Source organism: Tursiops truncatus, chromosome 15 (genome assembly GCF_011762595.2).
Source record: "Tursiops truncatus isolate mTurTru1 chromosome 15, mTurTru1.mat.Y, whole genome shotgun sequence".
In the NCBI taxonomy this organism is placed as follows: domain Eukaryota; kingdom Metazoa; phylum Chordata; class Mammalia; order Artiodactyla; family Delphinidae; genus Tursiops; species Tursiops truncatus.
The window spans coordinates 41,178,273-41,200,619 of NC_047048.1; the positions used below are offsets into that span (position 1 = coordinate 41,178,273).

Here is a 22,347-nt window from a genome sequence, read left to right on the forward strand (position 1 = left end):
CACAAAGTGCTGGTATGGAGTGAAGTGAGTTAGAACTGCCCAGCTCACATAAGTGCTACCTAAGCATTTCCTATAAGCAGTATTTCATTCTTCATGGCAACAGCACCCATACCGTCAATGCTTGAATACTCATGAAAACAATGCAAAGAGAATCGTCCTCCAAACTTACACTGTGCTTTGGATAGAATTTTTGTCATGTCACTACATTATGCACATGTATGATGTTCTTGAAAATCAGAACACTTAGAGCTGAATAGACCCTGAAGACCTGGCTCCCCTGTCTATGTCCCTACTCTATTCTCTCCTACCCTTTGCCATGCGCCAAATCGTTGGCATCATCTGTAGAAAATATCAATATAGGCAGACGTGCCCTTTTTCCTCCTCTGCACTTACTTTCAACTTCCCATTCCTAGAATTCATAAACACAGGTAACTCCATTTTTATATTCCTAAATGGCTGGGAAGATGATGTCAATAAAAGAGGTTAAATAAGCAAAGGAGATGAAAAAAATGTCAGACGCAGCTGAAAGACGTAGTGAGCTCCAAATACAGGTAACTGAGGGGCTGCCTGATCTCCTTTCAGTGACACCAAAGTGGTGCTGATTCCTCCACAGCAAGTGTTCAAGCCAAGCCCCAGGCTCTGCAGGAAAGGTAAGAGGAGGAGGAGAGACAGGAAGGAAGAGAGGGAGGGAGGGAGGGAAGGAGGGAGGGAGGGAGGGAGGGAGGGAGGGAGAGAGGGAGGGAGGGAGAGAGGGAGAGAGGGAGAGAGGGAGAGAGGGAGAGAGGGAGAGAGGGAGAGAGGGAGAGAGGGAGAGAGGGAGAGAGGGAGAGAGAAAAGCTTGGCTGACCCCCCAGAGAAATCAAATACACCAAGACAGATACCCCATCAACACTGATCCCATGACACCCTTCCAGACATGCCCTGGACTCAGCACTGCTCTGCTCTGCTCTGCTCAGCCGCTCACACCTGCCCAGCAGGTAAGATGAGCGGTGACGATGCTGAATACATAATGCTATTCAGCACCCAACAAAAAATGACAGGGCTCTATGTATAGCTAACCAAATTATATCAAATTTAACAAGAGAAAATTTTCTACATACTCCGATCACAAATCTGCAATTTTTATGTTAACTGCATTAAGATAATTAAATATAAATAAGTCCAATAATAAACAGAAGATAAGTTGGTAAGTTTTAGCTATAAGACCATTCATTAAAATAGGAGGGACAAAATATGGAACAGTCACGAAACTAGGGACAGCTCATCTCTTTTTTCCAACAGGTAAGAGAGAGTGAACCTATCCAGTTTGAGTGGCTAATATAAACTGATATAAAACCAAACTGATATAAAACCAAAAATGTATTAGCTTATTAAAGGCACGCACATGAATTAAATAGCTATGAAGTGAATTATCTTCCATAAAACATACATCCCAGGCTGGCTTCTTTTGCCACTTATGTTTTAGGGTCATCTTATTCCAGCATCAAATGGTATACTTTTATAAAAGGCACATTCATTATAAAATAAGCCAATTTTAACCTAAATTACAAGATCAATCCGCTGCAAATAAACATTCAAGAGTCAGCCTCTGCTGCTCTTTTTCCCCACAAGTGTTCTCAAAAAGAGCAAAATATAGGGCTTCCCTGGTGGCGCAGTGGTTGAGAGTCCACCTGTCGATGTAGGGGACACAGGTTCGTGCCCCGGTCCGGGAAGATCCCACATGCCGCGGAGCGGCTGGGCCCGTGAGCCATGGCCGCTGAGCCTGCGCGTCCGGAGCCTGTGCTCCGCAATGGGAGAGGCCACAACAGTGACAGGCCCGCGTACCGCAAAAAAAAAATAGAAAAAAATAATTGAGAGACAACTATAATTTTTAACAACAAGATTACTGGGGTGAACAGAATCAGGCACATTAGCTCTGAAGCTTAGGGAGGATCTGGTTCAACTTCTCTTTTCTGATGATACAGCTGAAGCAGTCAGCACCTCGCCGGTGGTGCCCCGGCTGCACACGGCAGAATCGAAATTAGAACGCAGGATTCCAAACTCCGAATGCCAAGCCACTTTCTCCTACTAATGTTTAAAATGTCTAGCACAATAAATTATGATGTAAGTATAAAAACTCTAACAATATTTGTCATATCATTTCTCAATTAAAATAAAAATTAAGTTAAATGGCTTTTAAAGATTTTTTTTTCAAAATGGCCTAATTTTGTCACTTTATGGCATGAATAAGTTTAAGAGTAATGAAAAAAGCCATTACACTTTCATCTAAAATAAATACCTTAATAGAATTTCCAGTGTGTAGAAGCTTCTTTAACGTTGAGCCTGAAAGTTTAAAACAATGAATTAGAAATGGAGTATGTGAATGCATATCTAAGACCTATTTTTTAAAAATTAGTTTTAGAAAGAAAAAATGTACTTATGACAAAAGATATCATTTTTAAAAAATAAAAGGAAAGAAGGCTGACCTTCAGAAGCAAAGCAATGTCAGAGAAGGAGAGATGTTGTTAGGATAAAAATACTTTAAGTATGAACCTCTTCAAAATTCTTTTAAAAGAGTCAAAGTGATTGATATTAAGGTAACCCAGATGCCCACAGTGGATTATGTGCAAATGTCTCTGTCAGGCACAAAATGAATGATTTCTTTAAATCTCTAAAGGAAAACATAATATAAAACTACCACTCACAAAACATTTTTACAAGACCATTTTGCAAATATTCAGGACAGCATGTCTCTCTCTTTGCAATGACAACCACATTTATGGGTTCTGTCCATCAATAAATCATCTAGCAGAGCACTTAGGTCACTGTTGAGGAGAGGAATTCAAGGTTTCCACAGAACTACACCAGCTGGTGCTGCAGCCCACTTGGGGGAGAAGTCTCCCTCATGAGGACGGAGACATAGTACCTATTACTCGCTAGATGTGTTCATGCCTTTAGCATAGAGATGGCTTGGCAACCACACCTCAGTATCACATGCAGCCCCTAAATGAGATCTCAACCTCAAAAAGGAAGTAATCTTTTTTTGTTTTTTCTTTTTTTTGCAGTACGCGGGCCTCTCACTGTTGTGGCCTCTCCCGTTGCGGAGCACAGGCTCCGGACGCTCAGGCTCAGTGGCCATGGCTCACGGGCCCAGCCGCTCCGCGGCATGTGGGATCCTCCTGGACCGGGGCACGAACCCGTGTCCCCTGCATCGGCAGGCGGACTCTCAACCACTGCGCCACCAGGGAAGCCCTGGAAGTAATCTTTTAAAATAAAAATAAATTGGAAGTCTTAAGCGAGAGAACCTTTTTTCCCAATTTTTATGAGAAAAAAAAATTATTTAGATTTCCTGATGGAAAGTTTTGTGCAATGTTTTAAAACTGGATATCAAGTCACTTTACACTACCAACATATTTTGAAGAAATAGAGCCAGTGCCTCGACAACTGCTACAGGTTATATCTATGTGGACAGATACACGTATGTCAGTTACATGCATACACTTTAGGAATTCATTACCTGGAATGAAATCTTTGGCTTTCTGAAGGAACCTTGTACAGCCATCTGCTGTACTGTTGATAACACCTAACGCTGGGCTCGGTGGGAACTCACCATCGTCATGACTAGGTTGCAGCACTGAATTACTAATGGTTTGTGATGAAGTAGGAAGTTAAAACGCCCACTTCCCTCCACATCTGTCACCAAAGCACGTCTAGTGATTTGGGGTCCAGAGTCAGCATTGACTAGGCTGGGCTCTCTCACAGCCGAGCCCTGAGTGCCTGTGCTCACGGGACTACTTATCCCACACCTGTCCTCCACCTGGTCCTCGTCCCTCGCCTCCCTGTTCATCCATCCTTGGACCAAGTCCACTCTGCCTCAGCTTAGTATTTGCTCCATTATGCCCATGAGGACCTCCCAAGGCTTGGCAGAGCCGGCAGAACCTCACCTCCCGGGAGACTCGGGATAAAGTCTGCACAGCTCTCTCCCCAGACATCTGGCAAATCCATCATCTTGCAACACATTCTCAGAAACATTTTCTCCTGCTCATTGTGTGTGACCACGGCGGGGCTGTCAGTCCTTCCTTCCCCTTCTTGAAATGGGCTCAACATTTTTATTTTAAACTCTCAGCCTACCCATAGTTGCCTATATCCACACTTCCCTACACAGGGAGGAGAAAATACATAGGAAAAGGACAGACTTTACAAAGAGACATAGAGAATCTATGGCCCATATCTGTCAACAGTGCCCTACTTTTTGAAATGATTCTGTTAATTCGTCACAGCAGCAATAGAAAACTAATATATATATATTTGATCTATTCCATCCTGCTGTATTCAGAAACTCTCAGATGTGTGAGGCAGTGCAGCTTAGCAGTTGCAAGCCAGATTCAGGAGCCAGACTGCTAGGGTTCAAACCTAGGTTCTGTGCTTACTGTGTAACCTGGGTCACTTACTTACTTTCACCATGCCTGAGTTTTCTCATCTGTAAAATGGGATAATAACAGCGCCTACCAGAGAGCACTGTAATGAGGTTTAAATGAGTTCATATACATGCTTAGAACAGTGTCTGGTACATGCGAAGCACATTCCCCCCGGAAGACAGGGCATCAGCTATTCTCTAAGGACCTCTTTTTAAATAAGATCAACGTTAGAAAGAAAAATGTGTGCAGTGCAGGCACATGTCAGAGGCTTTCAACATGAGAATTGGTGATGAGAGCCTTCCCTGGTCACGTTAGGTATTTCTTAAAGACCCTAAGTTCACAAAGATATTTCTACTTTTACTTTACCATTATGAAATCAGTTTCATTTTAATTTCAAAAAGTTTCTCTCTGTATATATCATTCCTGTGTGTATTTTTAAACTCCTCAACCAAACTGTGATTATACCCACCTCCATCTCTTTTATGTGCCTCTTCAAGCCTACCGATTACCACTATATTGACTCATGTGAAAAAAGAATAAATGAATGAGTACAGTAAAGTAGTTGAAAAATACTGAAAAATCAAAAAGCTCAATATTGAAAAATGAAAAAGTATTATGAAAAATCACACTAGTTTAAATATTTATAACACAGAATGTATTATAATTTTACCTTCCTGGCTTTAATGGAAGCAAATTAATCAATGTTTTCAAAGTCTACTTCTTTGCTTATCTCACTGATAAGAACTGCAGTGCTTGAAGATTTCTCCTGATAAAGTGGCAATCTTTTCAAGATCTTTTAAAGATATTTTTAAGGCCACAATTTCACAAAGACGTGTCAAATCTAACTTTAACATTATAAAACTCTTTCTTATTTATTTTTAATTTAAAGAAACCTCCCTCTGTGTATGCATCGTGCCTCAAGCCAATTAATAAGTGATGGCAGGATGACATCAGAGAAGGGGCAAGAACATGGAGGAATGCCAAGTGGGTGCTGGTGTACAAGCTCTGCTGAAAGTGCCGGTGGAGCAGAAGCACAGGACTTTCTGGCACTACAACATCTAAGCACAGGGGAGCAGCAGTCTACCGGGGGAAGCTGCAACTAACAATGATTATCTCAAAATGAATCAAGGGCCTAAATGTGAAATATATAACTATAAAACTTCTAGAAGGAAACACAGGAGATCTTTGTGATCTTGGGTTAGGCAAAGATTCCTTAGACATGACACCAAAAGCACAATCCATAAAAGCAAAACTGATAAACTGGATTTCATCAAAAGTAAAAACTTCTACTCTTTGAAGGACACTATTAAAGAAATGAAAAGATGAGCCAGAGCCGGGAAGACAGTATTTTCAAATCATATATTTGATTGAAACACTTACAACTAGAACATGTGAAGAATTCTTAAAATTCAGTATTAGGGGGGAAAACCCTCAATTTAAAAATAGGCAATAGATTCAAAGGTACACTTCACCAAAGACATACAGGTGGCAAATAGCGCATGAAAAGATGCTCAAGATCATTAGTCGTTAGAGAAATGCAAATTACAACCACAACGAGATACCACTACCGCTGAAATTAAAAGACTGATAAGACTAAGTGTTGATGAGAATGTGGAGTAACCGGAACTCTCACACTGCTGGCAGGAATGTAAAATGGTACAACCACTTGGGAAAATAGTCTGGCAGTTAAACATATGTCTTTATTTGATTCAGCCATTCCATTCTCAAGAGACTGGAAAGCACATGTCCACACACAAAGACTTGTACACAAATGTTTACAGTAGCTTTATTTGTAGCCACATACTAGAAACAACCCAAAGGCCCATCATCAAATGAATGGATAAAAAAACGATGGTATATCCATTCAATGGACTACTGTACAACTTAGAAATAAAAAGGAATGAACTATTAATACATGCACCAACACAGATGACTCTCAAAATAATTGTATTGAGTGAAAGAAGCCAAACAAAAAAGAGTACACTGCATGATTCTATTTCTATAAGACTCTAAAAAATCAAACTATAAGGGCAAAAAGCAGATCAGTGGTTGCCTGGGGACTGGGGGGTGAGCTGGGGAAGGGTGGAATGGGGCAGGAGGAAACTTTTGGAAGTGATGGCTATGTTCATTATCTTGATTGCAGCAATGGCTGCACAGGTGCATACCTACGCTTAAATTTATGAAAATGTATATTTTAAACATGTACAATTTGTTTTATGTCAATTATACTTTTAAAAAGCTGTATTTAAAAAAAAAAAACAGAGCAGGTAGCCTGGAAATGACTGAGTGAAAGATCAGGGATGGAGATTGTGGTCAGACAGAGATCTGCATCATGACAAGGGTTGGAAGAGAAGTCAGGAAGCCACAGAAGGCGAGGGGGTCAAGGGGCTGATGGGTAGCTATGGCTGCCATGAAGGAAAAGGACTGAGAGAGAGTAAAGCCGTTAAAAAAGAAAAGCAAGTGAGCAGAAGATCAGAGGACATGGCAACAACAAGGGGAAGAAGGCAGCATCGTCAAGGGAGAGAGGTTTCCGTAGAGGGGGTGGTGGATGAGGTCTGGAGTGGGCCTTGAAGGAAAAAAGACTGTGGTCTCACCCCCATACCCCTGAGGGAGACAGAGAAGCATCAGAGAAAACCCAGGTTTCTGCAGCCAAGGAGGTGAAAGCAAGAGGCCGAGGCTGTAGGGCTGTTGCTTAACCCAAGAAGAGGGCTTCCGGAGGGCAGAGCACAAAGGCGAAGGAGGGGAAGAAAGGCAGAGCAGTGATGGGGGAAGCACCCGAAGGAGGATGCTGGGAGGACACCAAGTGAGCTGACAGGGCATCAGGCCCAGCCAACCCTTGGTGGGCACGAGGCACACAGGGCCCCGGACTTAGCCCAGCCTGGCTGTGATGCACCCTGAGGGAGTCCTTGCGTGAAGTGCCTGGGGAGCCCCCGCTCCCTCGGGAAGAGTGGGCTGAGGGGGTGGGGCCCTGGGAGGGCTGTCAGACTCAGACTCCCAAAGAGTGAGCAGCAGAAACTATGAGAAATGAGCCTCAGAGAGTGTTCACATCCCAGGCAATGTGAGTCCACTGGGTAGCCTGGGGTATACCCAATGCAAGGATACTCTTTAAAAGCCATAAACATATTTGCAGTTTAGTTATGCCCCTGGTTTTCATACTACGTATAAGAAAAACCTAGTTGAACAAACTAGATTCAGTGACTCATATATAAAAACCACGTATGAAGTTTTGTACATGTGTGAACTTTCATTAATTGAGCCTGCTCCTTTAAGCCCAAAGGTTATTTATTTTTTAACATTTTTAATATAAAACATCTCTAATATGAAATATATACTTTCATCCACTCGGCAAACATTTACTGAGTACAGACGCAGCACTATACACTGAATGGGACAGAAAATCTTTACAGAAGCTCGGGAATAGTAAACCTTCTTAAAGCGAACACATGTATAACTTGAGTCCTGTGCTAAGACACATGGGCACATGAAGGGGTGCCACAGCCTGCCCTTGTACCAAATATCCCTGGTTTGCTGCTGTGTCATTCTTTGTCATCATCTCACTCCCTGTCAGTTCTCAGTATTACTCTCAGATAAGGCTTCAAGCAGCCACGTTTACCCACCAGGATTTACTACTGGCCTAAAATGGACTTCAAGAAAAATCTAATAAACAAATTTTTTTCCATTTGTAATTAGTAATGGAAATCTGCAAATAGTTGAGTAACAGGCCAGCATATATCACAGAGTTCATAAGTGCTGTGTCAGCCACTTCCCTAATCTCCTTACTCTCCAAACATCACTTGAATCAGTATCTCCAGATGCTCAGAATAATGAGCCAGTGTTCATTTCACACTGCAAGCCTTAGAGTTCAAATATGTTCCTTGTTCACAGATTTACAGCAAGGAGCCAGCCTTAAAAACCTTACAGATAGGCTTCCCTGGTGGCGCAGTGGTTGAGAGTCCGCCTGCCGATGCAGGGGACACAGGTTCGTGCCCCGGTCCAGGAAGATCCCACATGCCGCAAAGCGGCTAGGCCCGTGAGCCATGGCCACTGAGCCTGCGCGTCCAGAGCCTGTGCTCCGCAACGGGAGAGCCCACAACAGTGAGAGGCCCGCGTACCGCAAAAACAAACAAAAAAAAACAACAACCTTACAGCGTATTTTTTCCCTCTAAAAACACTTTTAAGTGAAATAGAATGTCTCTCTTTGCTACGGACAAAACATGATGACAAGATAAGAAGCCGACTTCAAACACTGTGGCAACTGATGTTTCGAATTATCTCCTTCCTTCTCAGGGTAAAATGTGGCTATCGGGTGGGTCTGAGAGCTTCTAAGACTTGCAGATGCAGGAGTTGCTCATATTTGCGGCTTCTGTGCTAGTAACACTGTCATTCGTACTGTGGGGCAGGAAGCATGCTGTGTCAGTGCTGTGAAAACCAAACTCCAAGGTGCTAACCCAGTATTTCAGAGTACCTTGGCCCCTACCAGGCCCAATTAACATTTAATTAAGAGGTTTACACAGCAGTGTTCTTCCTATTAGGTAAGGAATACCAGATATCTATATAGAATGCGAAAGCCTGCAATAAGGGAGCTTAGGTCCCTAAACTGCCGGGCGCTGGGAAAAGCCTCCTGCCCTGACCCCAGAGGTTTTGCACACGTCAAGACGCCAGTGCTAAGGAGAGATCCAAGGCACATTCCTTCCCTTTGATATCTGGTATTTCCCTACAGTTTCTTACTTTCTATAACGAACTTGGTCAAGATCTTGAGTGACAAATAGCAACAGTTTTAACAGGTCCAAACAAACTGGGAAGAATGCACGAGATACAGCTGAGGTATTAAAAAAAAAAAAAGTGTAGAATTACAAATCCACAGTCGCTTACTGGCGATTTCAAAATCCAAAAAGCTATGAAAACAGAAACTTTCCTGTGTAACTCTTTTTTGGTTTTACATTTTCATTTTTTTTATTGGAGTATAGTTGCTTTACAATGCTGTGTTAGTTTCCACCGTACAGCAAAGTGGATCAGCTACACGTATACATATATCCCCTCTTTTTTGGATTTCCTTCCCATTTAGGTCACCACAGGGCACTGAGTAGAGTTCCCTGTGCTGTGCAGTACAGTAGGTTCTCATTAGATATCTATTTTATACATAGTATCAATAGTGTATAGATATCAATCCCCATCTCCCAATTCATCCCACCCCCCCTTACCCCTTTGGTGTCCATACGTTTGTTCTCTATGTCTGTCTCTATTTCTGCTTTGCAAATAAGATCATTTATACCATTTTTTTAGATTCCACATATATGCATTATATTCGATATTTGTTTTTCTCTTTCTGTGTAATTCTTTAGTGGACAAGACCTGACGTGACCTGAACTCATGCGGTGGCAACACCGGGCTAGCCTGAGGCTATTTGGGGTGTAGTTATCTCACAATGATGAGTACTTACACCTCAGGCTACAGAAAACCTGACACTCTGGGTTACAGGGTGCTGCCCAGGCCGCTGGGGGTTACTTACAGACACTAATGTTGATTCGATGGTCGTTATACACCCACGCACCACACTGCCATTCTGAAATCTGAGAAACTCTGATTCAACCCACATCTAGCCTGGAGAGCATCAGAAAAGGGATGTGGGCCCATCGCAACACCAACTTCTACCCAGTTCGATAAATCGCGCAAAAATTTACTTATCTGAAAAAAGCCTGTTTGATTCAAGCATTAAGTATACAAGTGTCAATAATAAGGATGATTTGATACACAAATGCTCATTCTTGAACGTCCTTAGACATGATGCATTCTGACTGAGTTACAGAGCTGGCTTATTCTACACAATGGACAAAGATAACACCTGCTCTCCCAGGGGCTCAGGAGACCTGACGCTCTGCAGTCCCCCGAGCCAGAAGTCACTGTTCTCAGAGAGATACTCTTAAACTGGGTACCAACGCTACTTGTACCAGCAATTGTAACCAGCCCACGAGGTCCTGCGCAGAGTTGAAGTGATACTACACACTGCCTAATGGGTACCTAAAGTTTCACAACACAAGTGGCAAGTTAATTTCCACACATAGTTCTAGTAAGTTCATTCATGCTGAGGGGAGCCTACTAGTCTTCAGACATTGTAAAGTATTATCTGAAGAAAATGAGGGTGGTTTTCACACAGACGACATAAACAACATTGAAGGATTATAGGGAGCACAGATAAACACTGCATGCAGGTATTTTTCACTGTCATCCATTCCTGCTGTACCGCAGAGCATCACAAATCCCCGTGATGTCACTCTTATACTTAATGTTTAATTTTTTTTTAATTTTTACCTTAATTTAAATACAGAAGGTCAAAGCATCAGTTAAACAGAAAGGCTATCAACAACTCTAAAATTTAAAGAAAAACTTTCTTTGTGTGTTTGAAAGCTTGAAAGACCAAGGCACAATCTTAAGATAACGATTTATTCATTCAGTTCAATAGTGTGCTTAGTATATATACTTTACCTTCTTTACACTTATAACATTTATAACATATAACTTTAAATAATTCAGTTTATATAAAGATCGGTTACAGTTTTCACATAAATAATCCTAAATTAAGTTTAGGACCCTGAATTTTGGAACATCCCCTGACTGTACCACATTCTTTCAGGTTCCCTATCGTTTTCCTATTGATCTCTTACCTGGAAAGCCCTTCCCACACTCATCTTTCAAGGCTCAGATTGAAATGACCTCTTTCAAAGGCTTCCTCAATCCCTCTGAATAGGATTATTCAACTTTTCTTCTTTGCTCCCATTACACTTCTTGTAGAGCAACGATCATACTGTACTCGTTTTTTCTCACCTAATCCCCATTAGGCAATCAGCTTACATAATACAGCATGGTGAGATGCTCTGTTTTTGCCTCTCTCCCTCAATAAATATTTGAAAAGTCTCTCCCTCAATAAAAGTCTCTCCCTCAATAAATATTTCAATGAATGAATGATCTAATAGTTAAGATTCCACTATAAGGTCATGCTCTCCTCAAATATGACCACCTGGTAAGGCAGAAGAGTTACAGGAAATGTCAGAGTCCTCTAAGGCAGGAGGACTGAACCGGACACTCTATTTAAAGATAAGGTAGAATTCACAATCGATGCCACAAATTACTCTTGTTGTACTGTGAATAGTAAATTGAGAATAAACTGTGAGATGTCGAGAACGGGACAGAAGGGCAGCCACGGTAACTTGCTTTATTTCAAGTTCCCTCTTGCTGCCACATTCTAAAACGGTCAAACAAAATAATTCTGAGTCCATGATAAAGGCCTGAAGAACAAGATATTCTTGCAAGAAAAAAATGTAAAATTATTTAAGTAAAATACTCCAGATCAGCTTTACGTGCACAGGAATCCCCTGGGACGCTTGTTGGAAAAGCAGGCTGTAATTCAAGAGGTCTGGCTGGGGCCTGAGATTCTGCATTTTCTAACAAGCTCTCAGGTGAGGTTGAGGCTGCTGGTCTGTGAACCCCTTTTAGAGCAGGAGACAGACGATGCACTTCCCTCTGAAGGCCAGGCGGGACTGCCTCAGCTTTAACTGGCGCACATTAATATTCCCTGCTGTAACCTATCTTGATGGTGCTGATTATACAAAACAATACTGAAAATACGATTGGAAGAAATCTGTATGACTTAACATTTTTGTAACTGTTCTTACCTATACTCTGGTAATGCCATCGAAAGAAAATTCGTTCAGGTAGAAACTGCAGTATTTTCTATAAAACAAACAAACGAAAATTCAGAAGATATAAAGAGAAAATAAACAACAAATGAAATTACACATTTTCATGTTAGCCCATAGTACATGCTGTATATCTATATATATCTATATAGATATATTTCAGAAAAGAAAAAAAAACTTCGTAATAACATAAATATTGCACTTTATCTTGGACCCCAATGGGACAGTCTCTTTTACTTGCCCCAAGCAAACTTCCTTCCCTGAATGTTTTAAAGAGATTACTGTCCCAACTTGAATTCTCCCTATAAGAAAGAAAAGAAAAAAAAAAAAAAACCTGAAGTGATCATTTTATCTTAATTAAATCACAGCCATTGCTTAAATATTACAAGAATAAGCTCTCAAATGCCAGATTCTCTAGGTGTCTTCTTTTTCACCTTCCACTTCCCATTTTCATTAAAATCCTCACTGGTCTCTGGACAAGAAACGGAATTGGGAAGAAAGATGAACGACAAAGAGGATACGACCTTACTCAGTGGAATAAGGAAATGAAATTGGTGGCAAGAATTTCTTGAAATTAATAGCTAAAAATTAGTTTTAGGATTGTAGTCATGAATCTCCCCACCGCTGCCTCTGGTAGATACAATAAAGAACAAAATTTACAATATACAAGAGTATTTGGAAAATGAAAGCAGCTGTTCCCGAAAGACCCAAACAAACGAGAACGACTTTTTTTTCACTCTACAACAAGTATTGGCAAGTTACTCTTGGGCAATAAAAGTCCTTGTATTCTATCTGTAACTGCCTTTTTAAAAAATGTAGAAAATCCAAACACTGGTTAAAATTCATTCCTTGGTATTGATAATATATTTCTATTTTACTATGAAAATCCTCATTCTAGGTTTATCTAGCCTAACAGTCTAACATTTCGAAAGATTAAGGTAGGGACTTCCCTGGTGGTCCAGTGGCTAAGACTCTGCGCGCTCCCAATGCAGGGCGCCCGGGTTCGATCCCCAGTCAGGGAACTAGACCCCGAATGCTGCAACTAAAGATCTCACACGCTGCAACAAAGATCCCAAGTGCCGCAACTAAGATCTGGCACAGCCAAATAAATACATAAACAAATATTTTAAAAAATATATCAGATTCCTATGATTAAAAAATTGAAAAAAAAATTAAGGTAAAAAACTTATTGATATATTCAGACCTCCAGAATAAGTATATTTCCAGGCAGCTATCGACACACCACCTCTTCCATTCAAGCCAGCTTGGGGTTTGGTTTGGTTTTCTTGTCGTAACTTTCCAACTGAGTCAGCAACATACAAGTGTGTTTACCTCATTTACCTCATTTGTTCCCACCTGACAATAAAGCAATGTGTAAGAACGTCTACTGGGAAAGCCACCACAGGTAAACCTGATCCAATGTGGGTGACTATCAAGGGCACGACTTGTCCCGACTTGGACGTCTTTCCCAGCAGCTGGGCCTCACTGTAAACGTCACCTCCTCCATCACCTGTCCCATCGTCCCTGGCACAGTCCTCACCCCGGCTGACTGGAAGCCCCATGAAGGCCAGAACACCCTGAAATATCCCCAGGGCCTGAAGCATGCCTGGCACACAGCCGGTGCTCAATAAATATTCAGTAAAAGAATTCTGAATGTTTTTTACTTGTGAAATTGTGAATTTTATAGGTAATCCTGATCTTTGCTATGGTCTTATATTCATGTTGACATAATATGTACCTTGTATTTCCTTAAGCATCACTGAATTAGTGATGGCATTTACATTAAAATACATTAAAATGTGGGGGCGTTTTTTAGCCCTGAACCTAGTAAAGAAAACCCAAACCAAAAATAAAAGCTGTATCATTTAAAAGAACTAAGTTTTTCAAAATCTGATAAACATAAAATATAAATGTATTAAGTTACATAATTTGTCATGAATTCTACACAAGATGAAAATGCTACACAGACCATCAAAGATTATTTCTGATTATATATTAAAAGCTGTACATAGCTGACCACATGCTGAAAATCACTAAATTCTCTCCTCCATTTTTGCACTTCAGACTTCCCCTAGAACATGTTGGTTTGTTATCTCTTAACCCCATAATTCTAAAGGGTATCTTAAATCTGTTTTACTATGTGATAATGCTGACATACACTCAAACATACCTACACACACACAACACACACACACACACACACACACACACACACACACGGCAGGTCTACACACACACACACACGCGCGCGCGCCAGATCCCACTTAGTGAAAAATATCTACAAGACTTGGTATTTGAAATGCAGAAATAAAATAACTATGAATAAAATACTTTGTCTTTACTTCCAAGGGTTTCATGATTCATGGGCAAGAGAGACGGTAAGGAAAATATCATTCAGGGAAAAAAAGAAGCCTGACAGAAATTTGTATGACGTGTTACACGGGTGAGGGGAAAGCGCCTCCCATCAGTGGGGACTTCATGGATTGCTTCCTGGAAAAGAGGACACTTGGGCTAAGACTTAGAGATTAATTAAATTGCCAAGTGGAGGGCAGGAACAGAGGAGGAGCGTGTGTGAAGGTTCAGAGGCAGACAGCAGCAGGCAGTAAGCGTAGCAGGCAGGCGGCTGAGAAGGGAGGAGACGGGCCTGGAGAGGCAGGCGAGGCCGGGGTTGATGCTCTCCCTGGAGCAGGTTCCGTAAGACGGCTGAGAAGAAAGGCAGGGGCGTGCAGGAAGAAGCAGTGGTAGTATTTCAGACGGAGTGAAATGGCCTGGACCAGGGGCAGCAGGGTAAGAGGAGAAGCTGGCACAATGACATTCAGAAGGGGAAACTGTCAAGGTGGACAGGTTGAGTAGCTGGGGTAAATGGAGGACTCAAGAATGACACCCCCCCCCCCCGCCAGAGGGCTCGGTAGATGGCAATAATTTAATCCAAGATGTCAAATCCAGAAGGAATTCCATAATTGAAGCATGTCAGGTTTGGCTCTGGACATCCTGGAATTTGAGGTGTCAGTGGACCACCTTACTGAAGATGTTCTGATAGGCAATCGGGTATATGGGTCTAGAATACAGAAATGGGATCTGGATGGTAACAGAAAACAGGCAGCAGTTAAAGGTGTGTGTATATGAGACCCTTCAGGGAAAGAGCCTGAAATGAAATGAGATAAAACCCAAGCACTAACAGTTTCCTGAAGTTCTGCTAAGGAGGTAAGGACGCGGGGGGCCGGACGGGGGAACAGAAGTTAGAAGCAAGCGTGCACAAGTCAAAGGAGAAACTCTGGATGTGCCGGGTGTTTGTAGGCTTATTGTGTTAAAGATCAGAAATACGTATGACTAATTGATATGACAACTAGTTAGAAAAAGCTAAAGATGCTGGAAATGTGGGGAAATCGATGCCATATAACAAAGCGGCTTCAGCGTTAAATCAAGTGAGCTCGATGGTTTCCCTTGCCCAGAGAACCCACAACCTTTGTCGGCCAAACACCAAGTGCCAGGCAGGATGGATCTATCAGTCTATAAACTCTATGAAGGCAAGTGGCTCTCTGGGGGGAAAAAATCAAAAAAGGTCTTCACTCTGCAATTAAACCAACATGCATTTTAGATGGATAACACACAAAAGGAACTAAATGTAAAAACTGGGTTATGTCTTGTTAAGTTCCATTACATTAAAAGGGAATCACAAGAAGAAGAAAAAACAAGTCAGATTTCTACATAACATTTTAACAGGAACCAATGCAAGCATTGTCCTACCATCAGAATGTAAACCTGAATGTCCCCATGAGCTGCAGAAGACACGACAGCAGAGAAAACCCAGAGAGAGGTCTATGGATTGCGGGAGAATATCACAAGCAAGGAGGTGAGTACAAGAAAACCACCTACTCTGGAACCAAGGTTACAGATGAGGGTATCAGCAGTTGGGCTGCTGTCCAGCCAAACAAGCAGCTCTGGAGCCCAGAACAAGCACATCTGGGGGTGGGCTGGGGGCTCTCCAGACTCAAGAGAGAAAGACAGCTTCCATTTGTGCCTAAGTTTTATGATTCTTTTTTTCAGTCAATATTTATTTATTTTTAATTTTTATTAAATGAGTCTTTAAATTCTATAGTACTTCAACAATTTTCAAAAGTTTCACACACATGATTTCATACAATCTCATAATAACCCTTTTTCCCCCCAACTCCCATATTGCCCCTCCCCCCTTCCCTCTCCCCACTGGTAACCACTAGTTTGTTCTCTATATCTGTGAGTCTGCTTCTTTCTGGTTTTATTCACTAGTTGGTTGTATTTTTTAGATCCCACATATAAGTGATATCATACAGTATTTGTCTTTCTCTGTCTGACTTATTTCGCTCAGCATAATGCCCTCCAAGTTCATCCATGCTGCTGCAAATGGCAATATTTCATTCTTTTTTATGGCTGAGTAGTATTCCATTGTTTATATATTCCACATCTTCTTTATCCATCATCTGTCGGTGGACATTTAGGTTGCTTCCATACCTTGGCAACTGTAAATAATGCTGTTAAGTTTTAGGATTCTTTAACTCATCCTTTCTCTTTACCGAAAAATTTACTACAGAGGCTATTTCAATATGTTTGCTACCAAATGAATAATCATGGTTGCAGGTTGAATTCTCTGGGAAACAGACCCTGTGTGCAGTTAGAAGCCCTAGTGGTTTATGGGGAATAGCATCTGTGAAAGAGAAACAGACCCCCACACAGAGCTCACAGTATGTTAGAGGAGCCCCACGTGCCTGACGATGGCCAGGCCACTGTACCACTGCCTCGCTCAGTCACTGGCTGGGGTCGTGATGGGAAGAGCATGGCCGTGGCTGGAAAGCTGAAGACGGCGCTGACAGCCGGGGGCTGGGGTGACCCCACTCCTTGCAGCCAGGCTGGAGGGGATTTGAGCTGCACTCGTCTCTGTCTGCCACGGTCATCTTCCAATGACTAATCAGGACATTCTCATATCAAGAGGCTGAAGTCCTAAAGAAGTGCACCCTACTTCGGGGACGGGGTCTCTGCTGGCTGCAGCCTCGAGGCGACGGGAGCTGGACAGCTGCGTCATCCCTGCACATCTCCTGCCTCCTTGCATCCAGTCCGCTCTCCCAGAGTGAGCGGGACAGCAGCACTCGGTGTCCCCCTCTGTCATGCTTTCCTCCAGGGGGATTTGGCACCCCACCTACATTCCGGTATCATCCCCTGGGCCCATCTTGCTACTTAATCTAAAAATTTCGTACAGCTGAGGCTGAGAAAATTACTCTGAAGAGTTAGGAGAGAGCTCATCTTGGACAAGACGAATGCCTGGCATGCCCACTGGCTCTTCAGGTATTCACTGTAGTCAGGAAACCAAGTGGGCACTGAATCACGCTCTTCAGCTTTCCAAAATACACATGGGTCTTCTTGATTTAGGTTTCTTTTCTTAGTATGCAACAAAGACAAGTGTCTTTTTAATATAAAGAAGGACAGAGGATACAGCAAGGTGGCGTGCATCTGGATGCCTGGATGCCCTCAGCTGGCCACAAGTAGACTCAACTTGTTCTGAGGACGGGTCTATATCATCATCACCACTTCTGGATAAAAGTTTTCAGATTTACAAAATGGATGGACTTTAAAGATACTCAAAAATAAACTCAGTAAGGTTTGGATAGGAAACACCATGCCCGATATCTAAGCTACTAAGACTATTCCCAAGTGGATGTAATATTATACAACAACTAGAAGGCTGGAACTACCCACACAGACGCTTTCTGCACTCAAACATGGCAAGGGCCCTTTTTTATGCATTAAAGTCTATGAGGTCAATAAAAATGAAGCCCCAAACAACCATCTGTGTCTAAATGCTAAGCCTGTCCCTCAGAAAGTCCCAGATGAAGCCTACCTCTACGGAGGCAAACACAATAAGGTATTGCTACTGCAGCCCACATTCCAAGCTACACTACTGCGAATGCCACATAAGCTACTGACATCTTGTTTGTAGTTTCGCTGGAGAGTAAAATTTTAAAAGTGCAGGAAAGCCACACAGTGTGAATAAATATTACTTTTCTGAAAAGCACATGGCCGTAGTTAATGCTCAGTGATCAGCTCCATCTATATGGTAATCCATTATAGCACACTCGAAATCGAAATTAGGTATTACTACTGCTCAGCACATCGGGGAATCTGTCATTCTTTTAACTGATTATCCATAGTCCTTTTTTCTCCAGAACCTACTGCATGACCAGGAATAATGTGAAATGGAAGCTGTAGTTTATACAAGATGCTATCGTGTACTTTAAAACTGTTGATCTTCATTTAATTTGTGTGGGCAACTTGTTTTTTTTTTCAAATTATTCCCAGATGATTGCAACATATCCCAGTAGATTCACATTTGATTTCGATTCCACTTAGAAGTGTAGGTCAGTGAAGAAGAAGGAAAATATGACATACTCACTGACGCAAGGTAACGTCTGTAAACGATGACCAACTAAACCTGTTATGCCCACAAGTACAGAACATGGGAGCAACTCTCCCTGAAACCAGCCACGTGGCACAAGGGTGCTAGGTACAGAAAACACTGACCAGGGAGAAAACAGAAAGTTCAGTTTGGAAGAACGGAAGTCTTAGTCGCTTGGCCCTTTGAGTAATAAATGTTTGAAAAACTTATGATGAGACAGGGCAGATGGTTTCACAGGAAACATCCTGTGAATGCCTGGGCCACGTGTGAGGTGGTCTCAGAAGGACCCCTGTGAGCAGGAGTCCGCCGGCCTGGACACTCCCGGGGTGACCTCTGGACACAGCAACGTGTCCTTCAGCTGTCCTGGGCCTGGCCACTCCTCTCTCACTAAAAATGACCCAACTATCTAATGCGGACAAAACCTTTTCATTGAATTTTGAGTGTCAACATTTGGGACTTCAAAATGTAAGAGAAATAGAGCTAAAATAACGAACTGCATAATCTTAAAAATAAGGTGACTATATTTTTAGGTAAAAAAGTAATGCTTTTTTTCTTATCCCACGTCCCCTTCTAGCTAATCACTCGCCATGCTGTTACTGAGCTGGGAAAACACAGCTCCATCTTCCTACATCCCTTTCAGTCTTTAGGACCGAACTCAAACTTCACCTCTTGAGAAGGGCCCACTGCAACCTCCCCTCCAACACATCCCTCCCCAGTGAGACAGGCACTGGGCCCGCTCCACCAGCAGCTCCTGGATTCCTTGAGAGAAGAGACCCCCTATGAGCCACCTGGTACCCCTAACACCCAGAACAGTGGCTGGCAATAATGTTTCTTAGTGAGCACTGCATGCACAAATAGATGAATGAATGAAAAATGAAAAAAAAAAAGAAAGGAAGACAAAGGGGATTCTAATTTTGTGCATGTGTACAAGCAGACACAAGAAAATGCCCACGTTTAAGGAAGGTGCTCATACTGTGACATCATAGAAACACAGAACCTGGAGGAGCAGGCATTTGATAAAGATAAATGAGAATACAACTGTGCTTACAACCTTACAGTAAATCTTAATACTTGATTAGATCATCATTCAAAAGGCAAGACTTTTCTCGGCTAATGAGAAAAAAAAATATTTCAAAAGACTTAAAACACAAGGCAAAGACATCTAAAGGAAATACAGAATGTAAAAAAAAAAAGAGAGGGGGGCATCTAATTTCATCCTCCTGTATTCTAGGAATCGACCAATATAAAAATGTTAGAAAACCTCATTAAATAATGAAAACTCAGAAAGGGTAAAGGATCCCATCTACAAGCAAAACACTCAGAGGAATTACTGCTTAAAGCATAAAGGGAACTGCAAAGAGGCGTGGCGGGTGGGGGCCCCTTCCCGTGAAAGCCGAACATACCTAGAATACGCAGCAAAGGAGGAGACCACCCTCAAGAGGAACGGGTTCCTCCTGAAATAGATTTGCTGCAAGAGGAGGATACTTTTTTAGAAATTCTGATTCACATTCTTAAGAAACCCAAGAGGACAATGAATTTTTTTAAAGATCTAGGTAAATAAAGGCAGCAGATGCACAAGTAAGTGACATTTGTAATCAGAAAATATCACGTGCATATGAAAACCTGGAAAACACGGATCTAGAGTCTGCCGCGGTTTCCCACCATAACCTTGCGCTGAGACGATGCACAACCCGAGGCCTCCCTAGAACTAAATAAGCTGAACGTAGATAAATGTCTAGACGCAGCACGTTCCAAGCTGCAAACTGAAAATATAATTAAAAATCCTACACAAATGTAAAAAGGACAAATGGATTACCCACAAAGGAACAAAACCCGGGCTGACCTCAGTCTTTCTCTCTGCAACATTAAGCTTCAGAAGACAGCGTGGTCAGCTGCTCACTGCAGGCCAGGCCGAGAAGAAGGGGCACCAGAACACAGACACACATGGAGGACAGGAGTCCCACGGCAAACCAGATGCCTACATGTGAATCCAGCATGTGATACACAGAACTAGAGTAAACTACAGCTCTTTTGAAAAGCAAATAAGATTCAAAGTATTGAGAAAAAAATATGATTTGAAAAGCGTAGAGCCAGCTGTATGTGTTTGAAGTTTAAAAAAACAAGATATTCTAGAGCTGGGAGTTTATCAGACACACACCTCACTTCCTCAACATACTAAGTGAGTCATGTTCCAGCAAATAAAGAGATTAGTTAAAATAAACAATCCAAAAACAAGGATGCAGGTGCATAAACACTATGAACAATGAGCTATATTTATATAATTGGAATTAATGTGGGTATGAAAAATAGAGTAAATCCTCAAAATCATTAACATAAGAGAAATAAATTCTAAAAAACCTTAAAATAATCTGGATATAAAATGCTTAAAATAGGTGAAAAGTAAGAAGTACAAAAGATATGTGGTGTTAGAGTAAAAGTACCACCAAACGCTGCTTTATTCTTGATATGGATAACAGAAAGAAAAAGGTTCAAATAGCATTTTGCTAATTTAAAGACAATTACTGGAATGACAGAAAAGTGAAAGTATATCTCCCAAACTGCAAAGCACTGAAAGTCAGTAACCTCTCCCACAAAAAACAAAAGTAGAAAAAAAAAAAAGTTTAATGTTAATTATCACATAAAAATAATAAATATAAATAAGTTAAATTCCTCTACCAAAGACCAAGTCAATCAGAACTGGCTTTCAAACACAGAAAGATGAACAATAAAATACAGAAAATGACAGAGTAGCAGGTAATTCTACCCATAATATGTGGTCTTGCCCTGAATACCACACTCACTGGAACACACCCAAGAGGAGTCTTCTTTTCACACAAGGATCTGACACAGGAAACCTCAGTCACAATCAAATCTGCTGAGCTCTTCATTTCCAGCTTCTATTTTCTGGCTAAAAACTGTATTTTTCAGATCTTTTCAATTTTGATACCAACACAACCAGTTGTCTGTCTTTTCTGTGTCATTTTTCACAAAATGAAAAAAAAAATCACTTCCAGAGCGTTTCCAGGTAAGTGGAAAGTAGAGAAGTAACGGCCCCCCAGTGAGATGCCAGCACGTGGTCCCCACCCTCCCAGAACCTTCGAGGATTTAAACGCCCGCTTCCCCACAGTTACAAAGTGTCGCAGACCTGCAGTTGGCTCACGACTAGCGCCTCTGCCAAGTTCATCCGGCGAATGCCAGGGTCTGTGGGAGCAGCTGGTGCTCAGCAGGTTTACAGCCTATCCTGTGTCGGGAGCACATCACACACCGGGTGTCACTCTGTGACAGCCACCACGCCATATCCAAGCAAAACAAGCCACAGAAAACTGACAACACAGCAAGTCTGTGTACAACTACCTCCTAAACTGACAGACAAAGAAACCAACTCGTCCAAACTGTGTTCCCATATGAATTCCAATCAATTTAAAGGGAGAGAAAAAGCTCTTTACGTATCTCCTGCTGTTCTAACAGTAAATACAACGTGCTCGAGTTTCACTGTGAGGTTTCCATACGTGTAGTCCTGATGCAGTTTCTACCCTTTGCCCTTGCAGGGTTCCTGGAAGCATCTGCTGGTGCTGCCTTTGGGCGACCCACTCCTGAAGGTGTCAGCTACCCAGGAGAGCAGGGCCAGGGCACCCGGGCTGCGGCAGAGAAAAGGGGGAATGTAATTTCACACAGCCGCAAACAGCTCCAGACATCTCCAGTTTCCCTTCCTCCGAGGTAAACTGAGTAATTCAGTATATCCTGTTGGGTCAATCCCAAGTTTCTCACCTGGAAGTCACAAGGCATAAGGAAAACTGTAGTCTTGGTATTAAATTCAGAGTTAAAATGT

General features: G+C 42.0%; 1 protein-coding gene across 6 annotated transcripts in view; it reads right to left on the bottom strand.

Annotated features, from left to right (window-relative positions):
• Window positions 1-22,347, bottom strand: part of RALGAPA2 (Ral GTPase activating protein catalytic subunit alpha 2) — a 281,557-nt gene that overhangs the window by 222,176 nt on the left and 37,034 nt on the right. For all 6 annotated transcript variants that reach the window (XR_012326196.1, XR_002174846.3, XR_012326195.1 and 3 more), the window contains exons 4-5: window positions 12,068-12,125; window positions 2,279-2,322 (exon numbers count right to left, since the gene is read on the bottom strand). Coding sequence is in view for 3 of the 6 variants with exons in the window: in XM_019927549.3 (XP_019783108.1) it covers window positions 2,279-2,322; window positions 12,068-12,125 (102 nt within the window). In the remaining 3 variants the exon portion in view is untranslated. The remainder of the gene's footprint in view (window positions 1-2,278; window positions 2,323-12,067; window positions 12,126-22,347) is intronic.